At 36.8% G+C, this 21,710-nt stretch overlaps 1 protein-coding gene across 2 annotated transcripts in view; it reads right to left on the bottom strand.

Annotated features, from left to right (window-relative positions):
• SMCHD1 (structural maintenance of chromosomes flexible hinge domain containing 1) overlaps nt 1-21,710 on the bottom strand; it is a 78,271-nt gene that overhangs the window by 7,855 nt on the left and 48,706 nt on the right. For both annotated transcript variants that reach the window (XM_048939745.1, XM_048939746.1), the window contains exons 31-41: nt 19,815-19,894; nt 17,340-17,497; nt 15,689-15,804; nt 14,612-14,673; nt 11,736-11,823; nt 11,304-11,435; nt 6,287-6,436; nt 2,581-2,707; nt 2,293-2,412; nt 1,163-1,248; nt 137-259 (exon numbers count right to left, since the gene is read on the bottom strand). In XM_048939745.1, coding sequence (XP_048795702.1) covers nt 137-259; nt 1,163-1,248; nt 2,293-2,412; nt 2,581-2,707; nt 6,287-6,436; nt 11,304-11,435; nt 11,736-11,823; nt 14,612-14,673; nt 15,689-15,804; nt 17,340-17,497; nt 19,815-19,894 — 1,242 coding nt within the window. The remainder of the gene's footprint in view (nt 1-136; nt 260-1,162; nt 1,249-2,292; nt 2,413-2,580; nt 2,708-6,286; nt 6,437-11,303; nt 11,436-11,735; nt 11,824-14,611; nt 14,674-15,688; nt 15,805-17,339; nt 17,498-19,814; nt 19,895-21,710) is intronic.

The following is a 21,710-nucleotide window of genomic DNA, read 5'->3' as shown; positions in this document are numbered from 1 at the left end:
GATGGGATGTGAATTGTTATCTTTTCCTTGCTACTCCTCAAGAATTACTGAGATATTCAGCTGGCTAATTTTTCCATCACTACCACTTCCTAGAACTAACAAAACTCATCTGAAGGCTCTTTGGGAGAAAACTCACCTTCCCTAAAATATCTTGGTTGCCTTTTGGATAGTTTGGGAGGGTACAAGTCCTTCTTGGCTGTTTCATTAGTCCATCTTGATCCAACATCTTTTGTTTTATAAGAGAATCCACATACTGAAGCTGACAATTGAAAATTAGAGTTAGTGAGCACTTATCACAGGGCCAACTTGCAGAAGCACTTCTTTTATTTGCTGTGAATCACATTCTAAATAAAATAATTCAATAATCTGTAAATGTAAAGGGGACCACGCTGCATTGCAGCTATAAGCTTTTTTATTACTATACTTTTTTAAGATTTCAGGAATCTTTTCAAAAAGTTACTGGATCTTAATTACAGCCAAAACTGAAGAAAATATCAGGAATTGGTAACCATGAATGTAGAACAAGAAACTATTTTAGAAAGGGAATATGCCCAGGTCTGGGGAACTCAGGTTTCATTGTAGTATAATCTATTGATTTGTGCTTTATAACTGTAGCTCATTTTTATTTGATCTAAAGATAAGGAATAATTTACACAAGTATTTTTTCAAAACACCAGTAGTTTGAAAATTTCCTTAAAAGACTTCCTTAAACTTTAACTGGATCTTTATGAAAAATTGGTGGTGGGATACATTGTCCTGAATCTTTCAAGTCAGCTTTTGCAGCAGCATATGAAAGGCTGTATTCTCTGAAAACTATTTTTGTTTGGTCTATTTATGCCAAAATACATCTAGCATGTATCGATCAGCTTTTAAAAATCCATTATTAAAAACAGTATTACCAGCAAACCATTGCTAACCTTAGCAGAAGGGCAAAAACAAGATCAGGATACAAAAATATATAGTGGTGAGACAGTGAGACTAGCAGAACAGTTAAAAAAACACTGGCAATGATCTATACATTTTTCTTATGGTTTAAATTTTCAGTTTTGTTAGCAGGTGTTTGTGTAATTACTAGGCATGATTCAGTAATGGTGCAGAGATTGTATTAAGATTTAGATTTATTTTTAAGATGGTATGAAATTTAGTAAGGAATAAGCCATACTGTGTTTGTCTGTGGTAATTCAATTTGGTGTTTCCTCAGTTCATTTCTCAGGTGAATTTCTCTTGTTTCAGCTTCTTTAACCTGACCTGAAACCAATAAAATCAACAGATAATTAGGATACATCAGAAACGAAGGGAGCACTTTTTGCAGATTTTCTTACAACTGTTCAGTATTTTCAGACTTATGCCACCCACAGCTGATGATATCTGTATTTCTCAGTTCCATCACAGAATATCAGGATTTGTCAAAAAAATCTTATGCTTTGTCCATTTCATTAGTAACTTCAGCAGAAGTCATCTCCTTCAGTTTCATGAAGCGATGGAGCTAGCATGCAGGTGAGTCTGAGAATATAAGCTCTTCTTTCCTTCCATCCTCAATTATCTTTCCAAGTTCTCCAACAAAGAAAAAGGCATGAGGGAAAGGAAGAGTGGTAGCTAGCATTACCCTCTGTTTCCTATATGAAAGGCCAGTTCTGGGACACTGGCTCCTCAACTTATATCTCAGCTGAAGCAATTCTGAAAATACTGAGTTTCCTACTTTCTCTATTCAAATGGGTTTATCCGTATTTGAAAATATTTTAAAGCACAAAGCATAAGGGTGTACCCAAACTTACTCTCTAGAAACATGCAAATTCTGAAAATATGAAGCAAAACTTTTTGCCTTTTATACTGAAATTCTGGAATTTGCATTTATAATGGGAACAGGCAAGTTACAGAAACATAAACTTGATCAACAGGCAGAATAATTCAAAGAAAAAATAATGCAAAAAAATGTTTCCTCCTTCTTCTCTCCCTTTTTTGCAAACAACTGCTTTCACACTCCTTTTAACAAACTTCATTAAGTATTACATTTGCTGAAGAATGTACAGATAAACAATGCATAGTTAGACAAGCTTTGAATAAAGTACACAGGGTCAAATGCACAAAAGAAAAGTAACTTTATTCATACATATGTATGAATAACTTATTGAAAGAGAATGATCTATACAGTTAATTCCCTAAAATTTCCTGCTAATGCAAAGCATTTCTGGCTCCCCTCTAATTGATCTCAGGACTTCAATGCTGATTTTTCCCCTTAAAGGAAAAAAAAATAGTGCCAGGAAATTTATGTATATACTTGGTTGCACTTACATCTCATTTCATTTACAAGCTGATTAGTAGTATCAAACCAATTTCTATAAACACCTATGGACTGAGATAATTGGTCTCTCTCCCTTGTAAGTGTTGCCATCTGTTGCTGCTTCTTGAAATCTACATGAAAAAAAATACATAGATACAATTAAAAGAAATTACAGTAACACAGTTAATTAAAACATCAGCAAAAATCTATTAGGCTGTTACACAGTTTTCAAGCAGTATTAGGGAACTAAACAGTCTGTTCTAGGGACAAACAAGCATTTCAGAGTAAGTGAAACATACCATTATAAAACATAAATGACAGACGGTATGGTTCCAAAGGCTTTTTCAAAGCTGGCAGGTCTGGCTCAAATACAAGAATATATTCAGTACTATCTCTTCCAGGACTGTTTTCAGCCAGCACTAGGGTCTAATTTAAAAACAAAGAAAGAAACGTAAGTTGAGGGTAACACACAAAAAAAAATTAACAATGTTCAAATAATAAAATTTATAAAATTTCCTAACACATAACTTATATATGATACTATTACAGATTTAAATATTGGCTTGGAAATAGCTTTCATTCCCCATCCACTCAATTTCAGAATAAAAATAAGTAAAATATGAAGATTTAACAGTAAGTATTTTATTATTTAAGAACTGAGGTTGTTTTACCTGCTTAAGGAGTCTTATTATTTTCAGTTACATATTTTATTGCAGAGACATATGGTCAGAAAAAAAATTTTCTGCATCATTCCATAGGCAAGATTTCCTCAGATGTACTTCATACAGCATTGTGAACAAATGTAAACAGAACCAAATTAAGAACCAGATGCACAAACACAGAGGTGGAAGAACCATCTATTTCCAGTGCTGAATTAAACTTACTGCTGTTAGCACGGAATTAGACAGCATATCAAAAATGAATGAAAAATATATATCTAAACACTGACAAGAACATCCAATTTCTCAGAAATTTCTTAAGTATATTAAAACAAACAAACCAAAACCCTTTCTTTACAAACACAGGAAATATTATTAAACCATACAGAATGGTAATTAGAAGTAAACTTAATGTAAGTAAAATCCAAGTGTGCTGTTACTTTGGGAAAGGTATCATGCATAAAATGAATAATGTTTATAATAAAACTCATAATGTTTATTCCACCTTCAATGTATAGAAATTGCTACTCAGCTGACCTAATTGAGAGAGAGGTGGTTGCAACCTAAAAGAAGAGACATTTATAAAACCTTTAAAGATAGTCTTCATGACTTTCAAAAAATATTGCAGCTATGTATTTAATCAGGATAAGTCTGCAACAGAAATTCCTTTTCCTTTGAACATTTATGCTAATAAATATCTAAACATTTTCCTTCATTAAACAAATTTAGCATTCTTGAACCTCAGCACAGAGGTAAACATGTCAAGATTATCACCTGCATTATGTTGATGCTAGTTATACATGATTATAATTCTTAAGACGATGCAGCAACTTCAAGGTACTTCAAAAAACACAATTTTTTCCCATCCCCCTTCAATTACTAACCATATAAAAAGTGTTTTAAAACATAACCAACAAATCCTTTCTGTGTGAGTTCTGTGAGTTGCCTGAAGTCAGAGAACTCACTGCAAAGAACACAACCACAAACTGCCTGAAAAAGGGATTCATTGAAGTGGAATTGCTGCTAATGGAAGAGTGAGGAACAGAAACTACTATCAAAAGCATTACTATTTCACCAGATCACAGTAAAGAGGCAGCAGAAAAACACCTGACAAAAACCAAACCAGCCCAGCAAAACGCAGGTAGGAAGAAAAAACATCTGCTTACAAAAAAAAAAAAAAAAAAGGCAACTAATAAATGACCAAAAGCAAACAACTCTCCTGCCTCTTCTGCCCCCTCAGGTTACACAGGTTGTTAGATTGGACACTGAAGCGAGACTGGAGTAATTATGTCACAATGACTCCATAGAGGTTCCTAGTATATGAAGAAATTCCTGATTCCTACATCAGTGAGGAGTCTGAAAAATTATTCTGCAATTTTATCTGACTACGCAGAGTCCAGTCTCTGAGGCTGTTATTCACCTCAACAATATGAAGTTATATATATATATATAAAGTTTAAATTTCTACCACAGGTGTAGATGCAAGGTCAGTGGAGAAAAGTGCTATTTTATTCGGCTACTGGTTACAGTAGATCTACAGTAGACCTTCTGCATTTTTTCCCATCCCACTTGCAGCAGAAAAATGTGTTCACAGAACTTCTGTCTCTGAAACATGTATGGGAATTCTCAAAGATACATACAATAATAGGCCTGCTTTGAGTTTAATTAGATATCTTATTCAGATCATAGCGAAGAAGGTAACTGGAACTTGGCTGAGAATGTGGAAGCTTTTGTCAGAGAAATAAAAGATCCCTATGGATGCAGGGAGTAGGAAATTTATTACTCTTGAAAGATTCTTGGAGAACAAGAGAAACTCAGAGTGCACAGTTAGTACTGTGATTTTATCCGACTGCCTACATTCAGTCTATGTTTGTTACTTTTGTCACAGATCAGAGTAGAACAGAGCTCAACAGATTGTTCAGCAAAAAGCACTTGCTCGCATTATCTGCATTCTGCTGTCCTTGATTATTATGGACAGACAAGTGACTACGCTACATCATGAAGTTTCATCTGTGTAGTTCCATGAAAGTAGTCGATGTACTGGGTGCAACACAGAGACATCTGTATGCAGGATTTGTGTATTTTAGTGATTCTTCTGGGGTTTTACTCTGGCAATTTCCAAGACAGATTTTCTGATTGTTGCTAAGGAGAATCTACTTCCAGCTGGTGCATACTGATGCTGGTCTACTGGGAAGCTGCATCCAGTGAACAAGTTAGAAAAGGTAGCTGAGAAAATTTCTTTGAAAAGTTTGTTTTCCCTTCAGCACACCCTCTGCTTGAGGATTTCCATAGACAACAGGCTGATAAAACACGTGACAGACAGAGGAACTAAATGAAGCAAAGGTATGTTTTTCCTATAAAATACTTCTGTAATACTTCAGTAAGTTGATACATAAACAAATAAATAAATCTATTTTAGCATGGGAATAGTCCTGTTGACTAAAATTCTCTGTAGGCTGTTAGGAGAGACTTTGTGAACATTCTACATAGAACAAATGGCTGGCTCTATCCCAAGTTGTTTCTTCCAATAAGCTTTGAACAGTTTCTGATTCTGTGCTCGTGTGTTTTAAACTTCATCATTTATAATACATTTTATAATAACTGTTACAAATGGAATTCATACGTTTTAAAAGTTCAGTCTATACTGGCTGAAAAAAGGGATTGAGATGGTATGACTACACACACAGTATTTTCAGAGGCACGTAAGAGCTCTTCAGCAAAAAGTATGCAACAAAACATACTGAGCTATGGCGAAGCATTTTTAACAGTCTAGATGACTAATTCCTAAAACAATATGTAAAGGCAAGTGATAATTTTTTTTTCTTTAATTCTTCAAATAAGAACAAGATACCTTTCTGTACAGTATATATATAAGCTCAGTTAGCTTGATAAAAGAGAGTAAGATAAAATTGAATTAAATATATGTGAGGAAGTTAGACTAAATGACTATAAAATATTAAAGCCAGAGAGTATTCCAAATAATAATGTAAAACACATTAAAAATTTAACTCCAAATTAGTAAAGTGTTATCTACATATGAAATTTAAATGAGAAGAACTGTCTGGATCGTCCTGAAAATCCTAATCTCTAATCAAGTTCTTGAATATAAGCTTCCCTCAGTTTGCAAGAATCATCAGTTTTAAGAATGACTTTCCTCCACACTTTCTGAAAATCAGCAACCAAATAGAGAAGAAATAATTTATCTTCATATCAAGAAGGCAGCCTACAATAAATGCTAACCCTCCACAGACCACGGCTAAGCGTTTAAGATCAGGTTTGAAATGGTAGGAAAATAGGCTTCAATAGACTTATAGCTCATGGAACTGTGCATTTCAGTCACACTTACAATTTCAGCTGATCCTCTGTCAAATGGGAACTCAATTGTACTGATCTTCCCTTGAAACTGTGGGATCTCTGTATCATCTTCATTGGGGCTCTTAATTTTTGCTATTACTCTTCCAATTAAGTCAGCTCCAGCATGATTGTTGTATTCATCCTGTAAGTAAAAAGACAGAGAAGTTAGCTTGGAGGATGAACAGGAACCAAAATAAGTAATTCATTTATAAAATCACAGAAAAATCTAAGTTGGAAAAGACCTTTATTTATACAAAATCATCAAAGTCCAACAATCAACCTGACCTATCAAGCCCTGATACTAAACCACGTTCCTTAGTGCCACATCCACACCTCTCTCAAATACCCCCAGGGATGGGGACTCCACCACCTCCCTGAGCAGCTTGCTTCAATGCTTAACCACCCTCTCAGTGCAGAAATTCTCCCTAGTGTCCAATTCAAACACCCCTGGTGCAAACTGACACTGTTTCCTCATGTCCTAAGAAAACTATAACCTTCTCATTGCAGATAGCTGTAGAGAGTGATAATGTTTCCCTTCAGCATCATTTTCTCCAGACTAAACAGCCTAAATTGCCTCAGGTGCTCCTCGAATGTATTTTTTTCTAGTCCCTTTACCAGCTTCACTGTTCTTCTCTGCACACAGACCAAGGCACAGTCTCACCTGTGCCACCTACAAGGGGACAATCAGTTCCCAAGTCTTGCTGGCCACATTATTTCCAATGCAGGCCAGGATTGTTTTATCTCTGCTGTACTGTATTTTCAGCAGATATCTCAGAAGCTGAGGTCTCCCATGAGAAAAAGGACTAGCAATTGTATGACCTCTCCTAATTGCCTGGAGAGTAATTCACCTACCTTTTTGTCCTGGTTGAGTAGCATCATTAATAGATATCCACTGTAACAACAGCTTTATTGGCCTTTCTCCTGGCATCTACACATCTCTCCTAGAGGCTGTAGCCATCTAACACAGCACTCCAGGCAAGCAAACTGTCCCATCACATCTTGCTGAGAACAATGATATCATAGCACAGAGACTTAACTAAAACTTCCAGTTTCCCTATGAATTGGGTGTACATAGGTTCTGACAGTGGAGGGGTTATGGGGTGGCTTCTGTGAAGAGATGCCAGGGTTACCCCATGCAAGATACAGCTAGTTCTGGCTGGCTCCAATGGCCCGCGGCAGGGCGGAGAGCCTTCTGATGAGCTGCTCCAGGTGCTAGAGTAGAAATTCCCCTTGAAGCCCCTTGTGAGACCCTAGTGTGGGAAGTGCAGTCCATTGGACTGCAGCCTGTGGAGATGATCATGGTGGTGCAGGCATCCACACTGCTGGCACTTCAGGACCCTAAAAAAGAGCAGACATCTAGGCCCTAAAAGAATCACGGCCTGTGAAGAGCCTACAAGGGAACAGATTCTTCCTGAAGGGCTGCAGCCTATGCAGAGGACCCATGCTGGAGAAGGGCAACAGAGTGAGGAAGAAGGAGTGGCAGAGAGGAGCTGTTATGGACTGACTATGAACCTCATTCCTTATCCTTCCTGCTCCTCTGAGAAGGGAGACGGAACAGGCAGGAGCGAAACTGAGCAAAGGGTAGATGACAGTGTGTTTTAGGGTTATACTGCCTTTGTATCTCACTACCCAAATTTATTCTAACACACAATAAATTAAATTAATTTTCTCCAGGCTATGCCCATGGTGGTAGCTGGTAAGCAATTTCCCTATATCATGTGAATGTCTAAAGTTCAGGAAACCTGATGTTTTGTTAAGGAAGATGCCATAAGAAACTGACTTCTGGAAAAAAAAATTATATATACAGCAGAAGTTTCTCTCTGTGCTTTCCCACTAGAATCTGGAAACACGTTTTCTTGTAGCAATAAGAAATGGATTTTAATTGAGATATTTGAAAGCAAGGACTGCACATTTATGTTTTGGTTATCTGTATGTAAAGAAGAACAAGCTGCACCTGTCACATACTACAAACTACAGATTTACGTATTTTTTTGTCAAGGTAACCTGCAAAGTTGTGTAACAAGGCCAAGAGAACTCCAATGTCAGAGAGCAGCAACACATCTACAATATAAAAGTAAATTATTTCTGCAGCCTTGCCTACCAGTCACTGGATGCCATTAGAAGTGACATTTAGCTGTACATGCAGGAGAGCACAGAAAAGAGGAATCTGAGACTTGCTCTTCTACAGCATTTCTGGATTTGTAGGTTATAGAGAAGGCTCAGTATAACTGAAATTTCTCTTGCAAAAAGTTCCACTAACACCAAATCTATAAAAAGTTTTAATGAAAGATATATAATCAGATAATACTTTCATCTTTGACTCTATAAGCTTTGTCCGGTCTTGTTCAGTATCTTCATCAATGACCTTGATGAGCGGATAGTGGCCACCCTCAGCAAGTTTGCTGATGATATGAAGTTGGGAGGATTGGCTGACACGCCTGAAGGCTGTGCTGCCATTTGGCAAGACCTGGACAGGCTGGAGAGCTGGGCAGAAAAAAAACGGATGAGGTTCAACAAAAGCAAGTGTAGAGTCTTGCATCTGGGGAGGAATAATTCCATGCATCAATACAGGCTGAGGGATGAGCTGCTGGAGAAGAGCTCTGTGGAAAGGGACCTGGGCGTCCTGGTGGACGACAGGTTGGCCATGAGCCAGCAGTGTGCCCTTGTGGCCAAAAAGGCCAATGGCTTACTGGGGTGCATTAAAAAGAGAGTGGCCAGCAGGTCAAAGGAGGTGATCCTCCCCCTCTACTCTGCCCTGGTAAGACCTCATCTGGAGTACTGTGTCCAGTTCTGGGCTCCGCAGTACAAAAAAGACAGGGATCTCTTGGAAAGAGTCCAGCGGAGGGCCACGAAGATGGTGAAGGGCCTGGAGCATCTCTCCTATGAAGAAAGGCTGAGTGAACTGGGTCCGTTCAGCCTTGAGAAAAGACAACTAAGAGGGGACCTGATCCAGGTTTACAAATATCTGAGGTGTGGGGGCCATAATGGTGAGGCCAGTCTCTTTTCAGTGGTGAGTGGAGACAGGACAAGAGGAAACGGCCAGAAACTGCAGCATAGGAAGTTCCGCACAAATGTGCGCAAGAACTTCTTTACAGTGAGGTGACGGAGCACTGGAACAGGCTGCCCAGGGAGGTGGTGGAGTCTCCTTCTCTGGAGATGTTCAAGACCTGCCTGGATGCCTACCTGTGCGACCTGCTGTAGGGAACCTGCTTTGGCAGGGCGGTTGGTCTCGATGATCTCTAGAGGTCCTTTCCAACCCCTACAATTCTGTGATTCTGTGAAAGTATGCCCCACATGGGGAAATCTTGATTGATCAGTCAGTATGTTTATTTTTATATCTGATTCACACAGCAAATACTTGACTGGCTGACAGTCTCTCCATTCAAATCTGCTTGGACAACTAATCTTCCCAAAAGTCAAGAACTGCTTTGTTGTCTCTGTGTGCATATACACACACACACCTCTCATTCCATGGGTCCAACCACAGGCTGGGGCTGTCTTTTATTCCTAAGGGAAATGGAGAATATTCTGCAAAAGAGATAATTCTCTTTTGGGTCGCTATAGATTAAAGAGGTCATTGTGAAAGGCAGGTTATTCCTAAATTTGCACACACATACCACATTAACCTGGAACTGTAACTTTCCAGAGCAGGTCTCTTATCAGATACTTAATGCTTAATAAGAGCATTAAATAATGAAGTAGAAGCACAGAATGATTTGGGACGGAAGGAACCTTTGAAGATTACGTAGTCCAACCTTCCTACCATGGTCAAGGACAGCTTCCACCAGATCAGAATGTCCAAAGTCCTATCCAGCCTGACCTTGAACACTTCCAGGGACTCAATCCCTCCGTCATTATTAAATAATATAATAAATATATAAATAATAATAAATAATAATAAATAAATAATAATAAATATAATAAATACTACTAGTCCCACTATGATCATACTGATCTCCGCCTGAACACTGAGCCTTATAACCAAAACTCTTTGGATGCTGCTATTCACCAATTTCTTATCCACCAAATAGCCCACCTTCAAAATCCATCTGTCTCCAGTTTAAAGACAAGGATGTGTGGAAACACACCAAAAGCCCTATGGAAGTCCAGGCAGATGACATCAGTTGCTTTTCTGATGTCCACTGTGTCTTCCAACACAGAAGGCCACCAGATTGGCCAGGTGCAATTTGCTCTTTGTGAAGCCATGCTAGCTATCTCAAATAATCTCCCTGTCCGCTGTATGTCTTAACACAGCTTCAGGGAAGATCTGTTCTAAGATTTTCACAGGCATAGAGGTGAGACTGACTAGTTTCCAGGGTCTTTCTTTCTACTCTTGTAAAACATGGGAGCTATGTTTTCTTTTTCCCAGCCACTGGGGACTTCACCCGACTACCATGCTTTTCAAATATGATTGATAGTGGTTTGACAACTACATCAGCCAGTTCCCTCAGGATCCTGGAATGCATCTCAGAGGGTCCCTCAGACTTAAGTATATACAGGTTGACCCAAAGGTCTTGAATCCAATATTCATTCACAGTGGAATTTGCTGTCTCAGTCCCTGCCTTGAGGTTAAAGGGACTAAATAGACTTGAGAGGAGTGGGAAGAGTGACTGCCAGTGAAGACTGAGGCAAAAAACAAACATAGAAACCAAAAAAAGCTTTCTTCATGTCGCTGCCATCAGTTTAAGAATCTTAAATATAATTTAATTTAAATCTTTGAAGCTTTTTTTTAGGCTTGTTTTCAATTATTACAACACATAGATGTGGCATTTAGGGACATGGTTTAATAGGCACAGTGGTGATGGGTTGGTGGTTGAATTAGATGTTCTAAACAGATCTTTTCCAACACCAGTGATTCTATGATTTAAAATAAAATAAACATTTAATGGATTTAGCCATACTTATTAATATCTTAAAACAGAAGACAGTAGCAATGCTCTGCAGCAAAAATCAACTCATTTTAGTGGTCATATTTCCCGAATAATGATTTTCTATGAAAGTATAGTTACCATTATGTGGAGGCATAAATTCTTGACCAGTGTACGGCTTGTGACTGTTCGCACATTGGAAACTGCTGGAGTAGCTGGTAAAGAATCAGGTAACAAGCGGACTGGGTCATTAGGTACAACTTCAACTATAATCTATCAGAAAAGAAAGAGGATTAAAATAAAACAAACCAAAATGAAGTCTGATAGAATTCATGGCAATTCACCTGCACACAGCAGTTGCTCAAAAAATACTGAAACAAATGCATGCGAAATTTAGTGACAGTCTTGAAGTATATTTAAGATGTTGTACTAGGTTACAAATTATCAAGTTCTGTTAATCTCCTGAATATCTGCTTAGTTACAGAAATAAAATTTTTTTTGCACAGTACCACAGTATTTGATGGTTCCATATTACATGATCTTGGCTACATGTAATTAATTATACTTTCAAACCTGGTCACTGCTGAGCATGTTTGTCTTATCCATTGCAAAAGTAAACTGGATACTGTAAGTGCCCACTCTCTCTGGAATCACCTTATCCCTAAAGTAATTAAAAAAAACAACAACACAAAACACAAACAAAAGTTGAAGTGACAAGTAAATAATTCAAATTTTGAGTAGTCTTCCTAACTGGGCAGAATTCTATTAATATATGTAATATACGTATTATACATGCAATATGTTAATAAGTAATACTCCTCCATAATAACTTTCAACAAGAAGGCCACAAAAATTTCTCAAGAACTCTTCTAGAATAAGGTTTTTTGGAAAACTAGATGAGGAAAGTTGTCCCCATGAGTTCACCTCAATCAACTGACAGGATGTTTGTTGTGGCCCCATTATTTAGAAGTCTATTCTGTCTTCACAATGAATCCAATGAATTCTCATAAAGCTACTGAAATGGAATGCAAAGATATTTATCACAACAAGTTCTCTCAAAATTCAATCATTTGGCTTGAGTTTATACAATATCTGAGCAGATGATTCCTTCTGCTACACAGAAATTATACGAAGTTGGGTCATCACCAATGGGTAACGTGGAGCACATCGAGAGAGAATCTCTAACATCAAAATATGAAGGAAAGACAGATGCCTGCATTTCTGTGGACAGAAACACAACTTCACCAAGGACAGCCACAGGTAGTAACCTAGATGACTGCTGAAGTCTTCCAATGAACACAATGGACATCAGTGACTTATAAATACTTATAAACCCTTGACGAGATGCAAACAGCTTCTAAACAAGATTCAGACAATGTTCTGAGATTATGACTTGTGACAACGTTGAATTGGCTCAGAATTGGACTCTTCCTTTCAAGATATATTTTATCTGTTTCGTCAGTAACAGCAAGCAATTTGTTTCCTCTGATATTTTTTCGAAAAAGAATAAGGTTCAAGATTCCCAGAAATGTTTAATCTAAAATAAATAAATAATCTAAAAGTTTTAACCTATCTGCAGATTAGGGCATGGTTTTTTTGTACATCATAAAGAGCAAGCACAGTTCTACTTTCTTTTCTACATTTTATCCAGGTTAAGTCTTAAAGTAGCATCTGCCTTGTCAAGATGCATTAACTGCATTACTGAGTTGTAAATAATCTGCTACAGTTCTTGGTGTGGCTGATCATCTAACCAGACATAAGCTTTAAAAAAAGAAGAAATTGCAATTTTGTTATAAAAACTGTACAATTGCATTAGGTGCATCCATGTTACCAATCTAGCATTAAGTAAATGATAACCATCAGTGACTATGCCAAGGACACACAAACAAGAGAGAAACCAGGTGGTAGACAGTGATGTCATTACAGACACTAGCAGCAATGAGTAACACATACTTTCCTAAATGTACTGCTTAATGATTACTTTCTATCGACTGTTAGTTCTTTCAAATCTCTCAGAAAGTTAGAGAGTTTTACTTTTAGACATTTGCAGCCTACTAGGAAATAACAGAGTGATGTCAAGATTTTTCTAATTCCAAAATTCAACTCTGTGCAAGTTAATTTCTATCACGTTCACCTTTTATGTGCTTCCCTTGTGAGAAGCACTACGTAGGCGAACGTGATATGTACTTATTTTCCTGAAGGTACAAATACGCTATACAACGTGTCTTAATAATGCTTTAGTGGTTTCTTGTGTTTTAGCTACATCCATTACCAAGCGTGCCTCAGAATAAGCAATGTCACAGAAATGCATCTTATACTTGGTAGAAATCTGCACTGATCCTCGGTTTCTGGAAAAGTTCATTTTGTAACTTTCTACTAGCCACAGAGAAAGCTCTGCTCTCTTAAAAGCAATACTGTACCCTTATTCTGGACTCTTCTTTTGCTACAGCTGTCAAACACAGCCTTAAAAGGCTGTGAAATCTTGAATGCCTTTGTCTTAAAGACTGAGATCTTAGTAATAACACCAAATGCCATGCCTGAACAGCTACAACTCCTACTGACACGTACTGCAGTTTGTGTTAGTTGTAAACTCTTACATGGAAGTCTTCATATACAAATAAGTTACAATGGTGAACACCACCTGAGAAGCTAAAAGACTGAATAAATGAAGGTTATATAAATTGCTTTCCCAAACAGTAGATTATTGGCTGAATATAACAAAGGAAATAAAGATGGTGGTAAATCTACATTGTGCATCATGCTGAGCCAGAACTTTGGATCTGAGCTCTGTCTAACCTGCTTCCCAGGAAAACAAAGTTCCTCTGCTTTTTTTTTTTTTTTTATGGAAGAACAAGGATTAGCTGTTAAACACTGATATCTGCTGCATACACGCGATCCTAAAGACTACATTCTAAAAACAGAAGGGAAATCTAAAATCTGGATACAATAGCGTGAAGCAGCAACCAAGACTACAACTATTCAACTTATCCCAACCACCCATAGCATGCTTGCCAGACACAGATGTATAAGGAACGTGGCAACCAGATGCCAGCATATCATGAACTGCAGTTCTACTGCCTGTCATTTAAGACACTATCTCTGGCTAACTCATGGTTCAAGACCAACAGCTACAGAATGTGTTAAATCAATCTGTTTTGCCTAACCTGCAATTCTACAGCAGTTGAACATTGTGCTGAAGAGAATTAAGGAAGGTTACCTGCATTGCTAGCATTTCTCATGTAATGTATTACCTTAGATACCCTTTCATTCTCCTCCCATTAAAACAAGTGTCAAACATATCTTGGGAAGAATACAATTCTCATACTCATCACAACATGCTAATACATTTCATAGCGCTGCATCACTAAATCTTTAACAAAGTTAAATCAAAAACTACATATTTTGCACAATAAGCTGCATCGGTAATTACAAATTAAGTGCTGCTATACCTGAAATAAAAGAAGCCATCTTCCTTGTCATCCTTTATTTTACTACAGCTAAATGCTGTAACCTGAAAGTGTGCAAAAATGAATAAATGAATAAATGACATTACATACTTGAAAGTACTTTGCTTGTAATATGCTGTCAAGTCTTTGTGATTTGAATGTAGGTCACATTGAAAATAATACCTCCTACTTATTTCCACTGAAACTACAACAGACATAAAAACCACAATAACACTGTTTGATACAGCAAACTCTCAGCTACAAAACACGATTTTTCAACAGTCACCACTATTAGCTACGTGTTTTTGCCAGTTATGAGCCTGCATGCTGGTAAACTGGTAAAAATCTGCACCAGTAGGTGGTAATCCACTCTCACTGTTGCCACTGCTGAAATGCAGCACTCACTACCTCACTGTGCTCACGTTCACTTGTTTGGTCTCTGCAAATGTTCAGCAAGCATCAATAAATGACAACGGATGCAATTTTTTCTGCGTGGAGGAATTCAATGACACTTCTTTGCTTCACATGCACTTCCATGTCAGATGCTGTTTTTGTCAGACTGCCCCTCTGCTGCCATTCGTTGCACAGCAATAAAATGTAATGGAATAGTGGCGGGAAGGTTCAGCCTCTACTTCCATACCACCAACATCTGCCTCTGATGACATGGGCCACCATAGTAAAATACGAAGCACTTTTTTGGAGCAGCCCTCATTGCACTGATAGCACACAATAAATCAATGAGACTACCTATAATTTAGATGCTACTTTCATATTCCTAATCTCAGAACTCTTTTTTGCAAACTCAGGGTCTCAACTTTTAATAAGCTCTCTACTACTATTCAGCTTCTGCGGAGTAAGAGCATTTCTGTACTTTCTGTACTACTATAGTGATATTTGAATAGTGTGACAACTTGTAATACAGCAGACTGTTAAACAGTTATGACTGATAAATAATTCTTCTTATTTAAAATCTAGAACAGGATACTGATCTAAGTAAATTATGTGAATATGTCCACTATAAAAATCTTTGTCCTATGTTAACATTTTGATATGCAATTTGAAAGTGTTTTGATGACTTACATCAGTTGGTATCCTATTTCCGCTGCCCTGTCCTTTCCACATTTTCATAGAAATACGTGCTGGACTAATATTTCTGATAATATTTTCATCTTCAGAAAGAACACTAACCATAAAATCTGCAGAATGAAAGAAGATAACTATTTAGGATTATTTTTATTCAAAATTAAAATGACTAAGCTTGATGAATTTCTAGATCTTGTTTCTACCTAGGGGAGAAAATAAACAAAACCCACATTTCAATTGAAACCCAAGCAACAAAAAATTGAAATGGCATGGAAATCAGTCTGCTACTTCTCCTGCAATTAGATAACAATCCTTACTTAGGGAAAAAATAACAAAGCACCTGCTTTATTCAATAAGTTCTTAAAAATCCCCTCTAAATTCCAGTCTGCTTTTCCCAGTCTATCACCCTTATTAAAAGCAAGCCAGTTTCTTCTTGCTCTTACAAAAGAACAATCACCAGCTGGTTAAGTAGTTGATTTCTTTCTTCACAACTGCAAATTCATATCTCCCTCTTTTTTCAGAAGTGTTTTAGACACTGAACTACTGGATAAAAAAGGCACAAACCACTACTATTTTTTCCCCATCTACCAGCCACATTGTAATAAAAAGGACTTGGAATAAGAACCTTAATAGGTTTGCTTATTCTTATAACTAATATGACATATTTAGTAGTAGAATATACAGACATATTTAACTCCTCCATTTGCTACTGACTGATTCTACAGTCAAAATAATGGTCTTTTAAAATCCCAATCAAAATAATTTAGCTTTTCCTATAAACTCCACAGAAAGTTAAGTGGCCTAAAAGAAGAGCAGTGTAAGACAGAAGAAAGCAACCATTCTAGTTGTAAATGCTGAGCACTTTGACATGAGAACTACAGGTAGCTTTCAAGCATATAATTGAAGCTGCACTGATTAAACTTCGCAGATTGAAGAAGGATTGTGCTTTGATGTGTATGAACAAGTCAAGCATGATTACAGCTGTACCTGAGTTCACCAGTAAATTCAATAATTAGGATGCTAATTAAATATGAGATTGTTAATAAGGAATTTAATCTGTTTTTTAACCAAAATTTAATATCACGTTTACAATTTTAACTCCTGAAGAAGTCGTCTATTTGTCTTTTTCTCTCAAAACATGGTTGACTTAAACTGCACATACTACACCTGAAAACATATTTTATGTATTAGTTACTTCTCTATTATTCTTAAATCTTTAAGTACTACAAACTCAGTGGTGTCTGAAAAAGCACACTTTTCCATGTTTTCCATGAGATGGAAGCCTCTCTCAAGTTAGCTTCCATTTCCACTGTACCAATGGAAGACATGAAGAAGTATGACAGCTGCTTTTATTCCCATGCTTCTCATCTTTTAGCTGTCTCATGAAAGCAGCCAACTTAGTCTTCCATTCCTTTAACTGTGTAGAATGGAAGTACTGGCTTTATTTATAAAATTACACATAAGAATACCTCTACAGTGAGCAGAACTAGTACACGAGTATCCGTCTATAATAGTTCTTTGGCCCTGACCTGGTCAGGGTCAGTAATGTGGAAGGCAATGCGACATCTGCTTACATGGAAAAATAGTGGTAGCTAGAGACCTGATCTCCTTGGAAGACTGGCTTCTATCAAAGAATCCTTATACTTACCAGGAAAGGTGCCTCCTGCTGGAAAAGAAGCATTTTTGTCATATTTAACATTCAAGCGGATAGGCTTGTCAGGATCAGGAAGGACATTAAATGTAATAACAGGACACTCTAATGCAATCTTGTTGTATGAAGCTCTAAGCTGTAAAGTGTGCTCTCCCCTGAAATATAAAGAAATCATAAAAACCGCTGTAAAATCTCTTTTGAAAAGACAACTATCAACATACCTCAAATCTGAATCACGTACATGAAAGCATAAGAAACAAAATCTTAAGAGAACTTCAAGATATCAGTAGTAAAGGGGAGAAAAAACAGAAGGGTTAAGATGAAATTAGAAACATATGAATGAAGTAAAATCATAGTTTTAAGATACTCTTATGATAGCTTATTAAATTTAATTTTTAGTATTTCATTAGCTTGATCCTTTCATTGTCTATCTGTAAGATGTTAGCAAGTGCAGCTGCTGTAAGTTGTGAAAGACAGTACGATAGAAAGCAAGCTAAACTAATTAAAATGCTGTCTAAGGAACAATCTGCTTTGACAGTTTCCAAAGAGAGAATGTGTTAAACACACATCTAGCACTGCTAGCACATAATGACTTCGCTGCTATACAATAACTGCATGCTGGCTGTATTCCCCAGCCACTTTTGGTTGTGCTAAAAAGGTAGGATGCCGTCAATGAACACAGTGGTTTCCAGCAGCCAGTAATATACTGATAACTAATTTACCATCCACCAAGTTCTGAACTTTACTAACACAGTTTGTAATATTGTTACGGATTAACTCCTGTAGGTACGAATGCAAAAATATTAATTAGCATAAAATACTTCAGAAGAAAAAGCACTTAGTACTAGCTTTAAGCTATTGAAAGCCAATCTGGTCTTGTAAGTAAAGCTCTTATGAGCTAAGCATGACCAACTTTTAATCAGTATTTCTCTTCAGGAAATTAAGTACTTGTAACAAAACACTCAACAGACCTTTCCCATAAAACCTTTCTACAGTAGGCACTCAGTTAACTTTTTCCTGGTCCCTGTCAGCCAGTAAGGAATCTTCCAATCTTTCACTGGTGATATTTTACATTTTTTAAATGGAAATACTGTCTAAAATTACTCAAAATTATTTAGACCTTATATAAGCATAAGAAGTCTTATATAAGCATGTCTTATACAAGCACATCTCCCCAGGAAAGTGATCACGCCATTGAGTCTGCCAGAATTCAAGAAACACCTGAACAACTCTCTCAGTCATATAGTATGATTTTTGGGTAGTCCTTTCTGTAGAGTTGCACTTGATGATCCTTATGGGTCAATTCCAACATGGAATATTCTATGATTCTATGCCTACTAATTTCTGATCTTTAGCATTCGCTAAGAAAAAAGGAAACAAGTAAACAAAAAAATAGCTTTCAACTCATTTTCCAAAGAAAACAAAGTTTAGGCTGTTCCATCTAAATATATTTCCAGTTGAGACAGGCCAGTTGATTCAAAAGTTAAAAGAGAGACTGAAATCTTAAAAGGCCAGGAGTATGTAAAAAAGCTGAATTACTACAATTGAGGAAATGGAAATGCAGAACACAAATCATTCACCTACAGCTTTCTAGAAAATAGTAAGTGGGTAGAAGAGTCCCTAGTAATTTTCTTCTTTATGGGAAGAACAATGTTTCTGTTCACTATATGGGTTTACTATCCACTCCACAAAAAATTAAAAATGACATATAACCCCCAAACTAGCCATAGGTTGTGTTGAATCATGCTAAAGCAGCTTAAGTTGCTTAAGTAAGATGCAGGAAAAAAAACCTGTAGTGTTATCAAGCAAGCCTCAGGGTTCCAGAAGGTGAGTAGCAGATCTATAAGCATGAGGGGAATAAAGGAATAAAGAATTTGAAAAGTCAGACAGGACATGTGCATGTAAAGTGCATCCAGACAGACATGAAGACGCAAAAGATACAGGACACAAACCTGCAGGAAATGAGACTTCATTATTTCTACTGAAAAGAAAATATTTTTGGTTTTCTGTTTTTCCTCACTATAATTCTTTCAGACAATTTACCTAATTTTTTTAAACACTGGTTAGCACCTAGAAATGGAGTTTCAATACTCCTAAAACATGTTCCTATTTTAAAAGCATGATGTTTAGTTCTGGTCACTCAAAGGCTGTAAACTTGAAATGTTTTAAAGGATTTACACATACACTGGGTACTGCTTGGCAATTATAAGCCATGCCGAGAAAACCTAGACTTCAGAAGATTAGAGCAGCAGCTTCTCAGAAGAAGAAAGAAGATGCCATCCATTTTTACTTAGCTAAGCATTTAATTTCTTAAAGCTCACTACGTGGCTTTTAACCAGCATCTAAATAATAAATGCCTGCCCTTATCTCTAGACCATTTCCTAGTAGGTGCATTATGAAATGCGCAGCTTAAATATATCTAGCAAGCGACATTTCAGAATTCAGTTTTTTCACATAATTATCACTACTTACCTAGGTGCATGAATACTAATAACTCCCAGGTTAGCCCTACCATTGTCATCTGTTCTATGTTGATGGTTTGAAGGAACAATCTGTCAAAAAAAATATTTTTTATTCTTTCAGTGACACAGAAGTACTATCAAGTCTTAGAATAAAGTGTATATCTCATTTGCCTACGTACTATCTTTCCGTGGGAATAAAGGTTGCTTTGAATTTTTGCACTCTAAATTAGGGAAAGATACACTGTCATGAATATGGCATTAAGATGCTTCAGAATTTTCTCTGTCAGTTTTTGAAGACATTCACTTTACCTGAATGAGGATATTTTTGTTCATTAATAGGTTTAAATATTTAATAGACGTTATTTCTTTAACTACTATTGACACTATCATGTCATCCATAATACATATTAATATGAGTATGTTTTCAGATTCTAAAACCTTCTACTAATTGTTTACTTTCTTTCAGTGTTTTTCCAGTCTGCATGGAGGTTCCTGGGTAGCAAAAATTAAAGAATGATTAAACTTCAGTAAAAACAACAAAAGCATCTCTAGCTCTCCTCCCTTTTCCCCATTCTAGTCAAACTGTCAAAAGAAGTAAGATTGCTAGGCAACTTACAAGTGTTACAAGTTATGAATTATGATACCTCACTAATCAATATACTACGACAAACAAAAGCTAATCTCTACACCAAAACAAATGGCATTTAACCAAACACTAATAAGTGACTTTTTGTCAGCACTGTTTTAGCACAATACAAATGCCTTACACATTTCCTGTTTGCCTAGTACTTTCATCAGGTTTGGCTCTAATTTCTTTGAAGTCAATGGAAATTCTGCCACTGACTTACAGGAGTTCTGGCTGAATCTCATGGTTATAAAATAACTCCCCATTACTCACTGGTGTTCTTCAAGATGCATGATCAGCATGCTCCCTGTCTTTGCCACTCCCCTTGCACTGAAAGTGAAATCTTATGATTGACAGTACCACTAAGTCACACTTGTCCTTGCAAATTTAACAGCAGAGAAGCTATCACTGTACTTTCCTATGAACCAGAGAATCTGGAAACTATGGATGCCAGGATTGCAGATTCATAAAATCTATCCTCTCAGAGAAACAGGTGGTAAATTTTAGATAGTATTAACACATTCCTAACAGTATGGAGAAGCTATTTCTTCTGAAAATGGGCATGTGCACTGTCTTAGCCTTACCTAAGAAATGCCTTGTCAGTGTATCAGAAGAACCTCAGATAGCAGCTTTAAAGTTTAGAGGACTGCATAGGAAGCCATGGACACACTCTGAGCTCTTGTGTAATGAATTCCTCTCTAAAGAGGGAAATCAATTTTTTTACATTGATGACATAACACAACAAAATCATGCAAAAGTTTGTCGTTGAACAGTATTTGGCATTAAATTGTCTTCCCTTTGTTATTTCAGCATAAACTTTGGAAGACTAAATGTCTAGTTGTATGCATGAAAATAAAATACTTGGAATAGGTGAAGTGGGCAATCCTCTTGCAAAATTGTTTTCTATCCTAAATCTCACACCAGTAATTTACATGAACGAAATTACTAAAGGAAAAAAAAAGAAAAAAGTGAAGTAAGTGTTGATTGATAATGGATCAGCTATGGAAGCATGAATTTTTCCTACCGCGTCATCACAGAAATGCAATGGCAAAAAACGTGCACTTAATGGCTCAAATGGAAGGTAAAACTGTAAATATAGTTTGATTTCCTAGAGACACTAAGAAAATTGTCAGTCATTTCATATACTCTTTTGAAGACTATACTCAGTTTAGCAAAATCATTTTATATTTGACATTACTGCACATCACAGAAACAAGTGCTTTGCACATTTCCACTACTGGGTTGCACACAGGAGTGCAGAGATTTTACTGCTGAGCCACA

The sequence above is a fragment of the Lagopus muta genome, chromosome 3 (assembly GCF_023343835.1).
Source record: "Lagopus muta isolate bLagMut1 chromosome 3, bLagMut1 primary, whole genome shotgun sequence".
Taxonomy (NCBI): domain Eukaryota; kingdom Metazoa; phylum Chordata; class Aves; order Galliformes; family Phasianidae; genus Lagopus; species Lagopus muta.
This window is presented reverse-complemented; position numbering and strand designations above follow the sequence as displayed.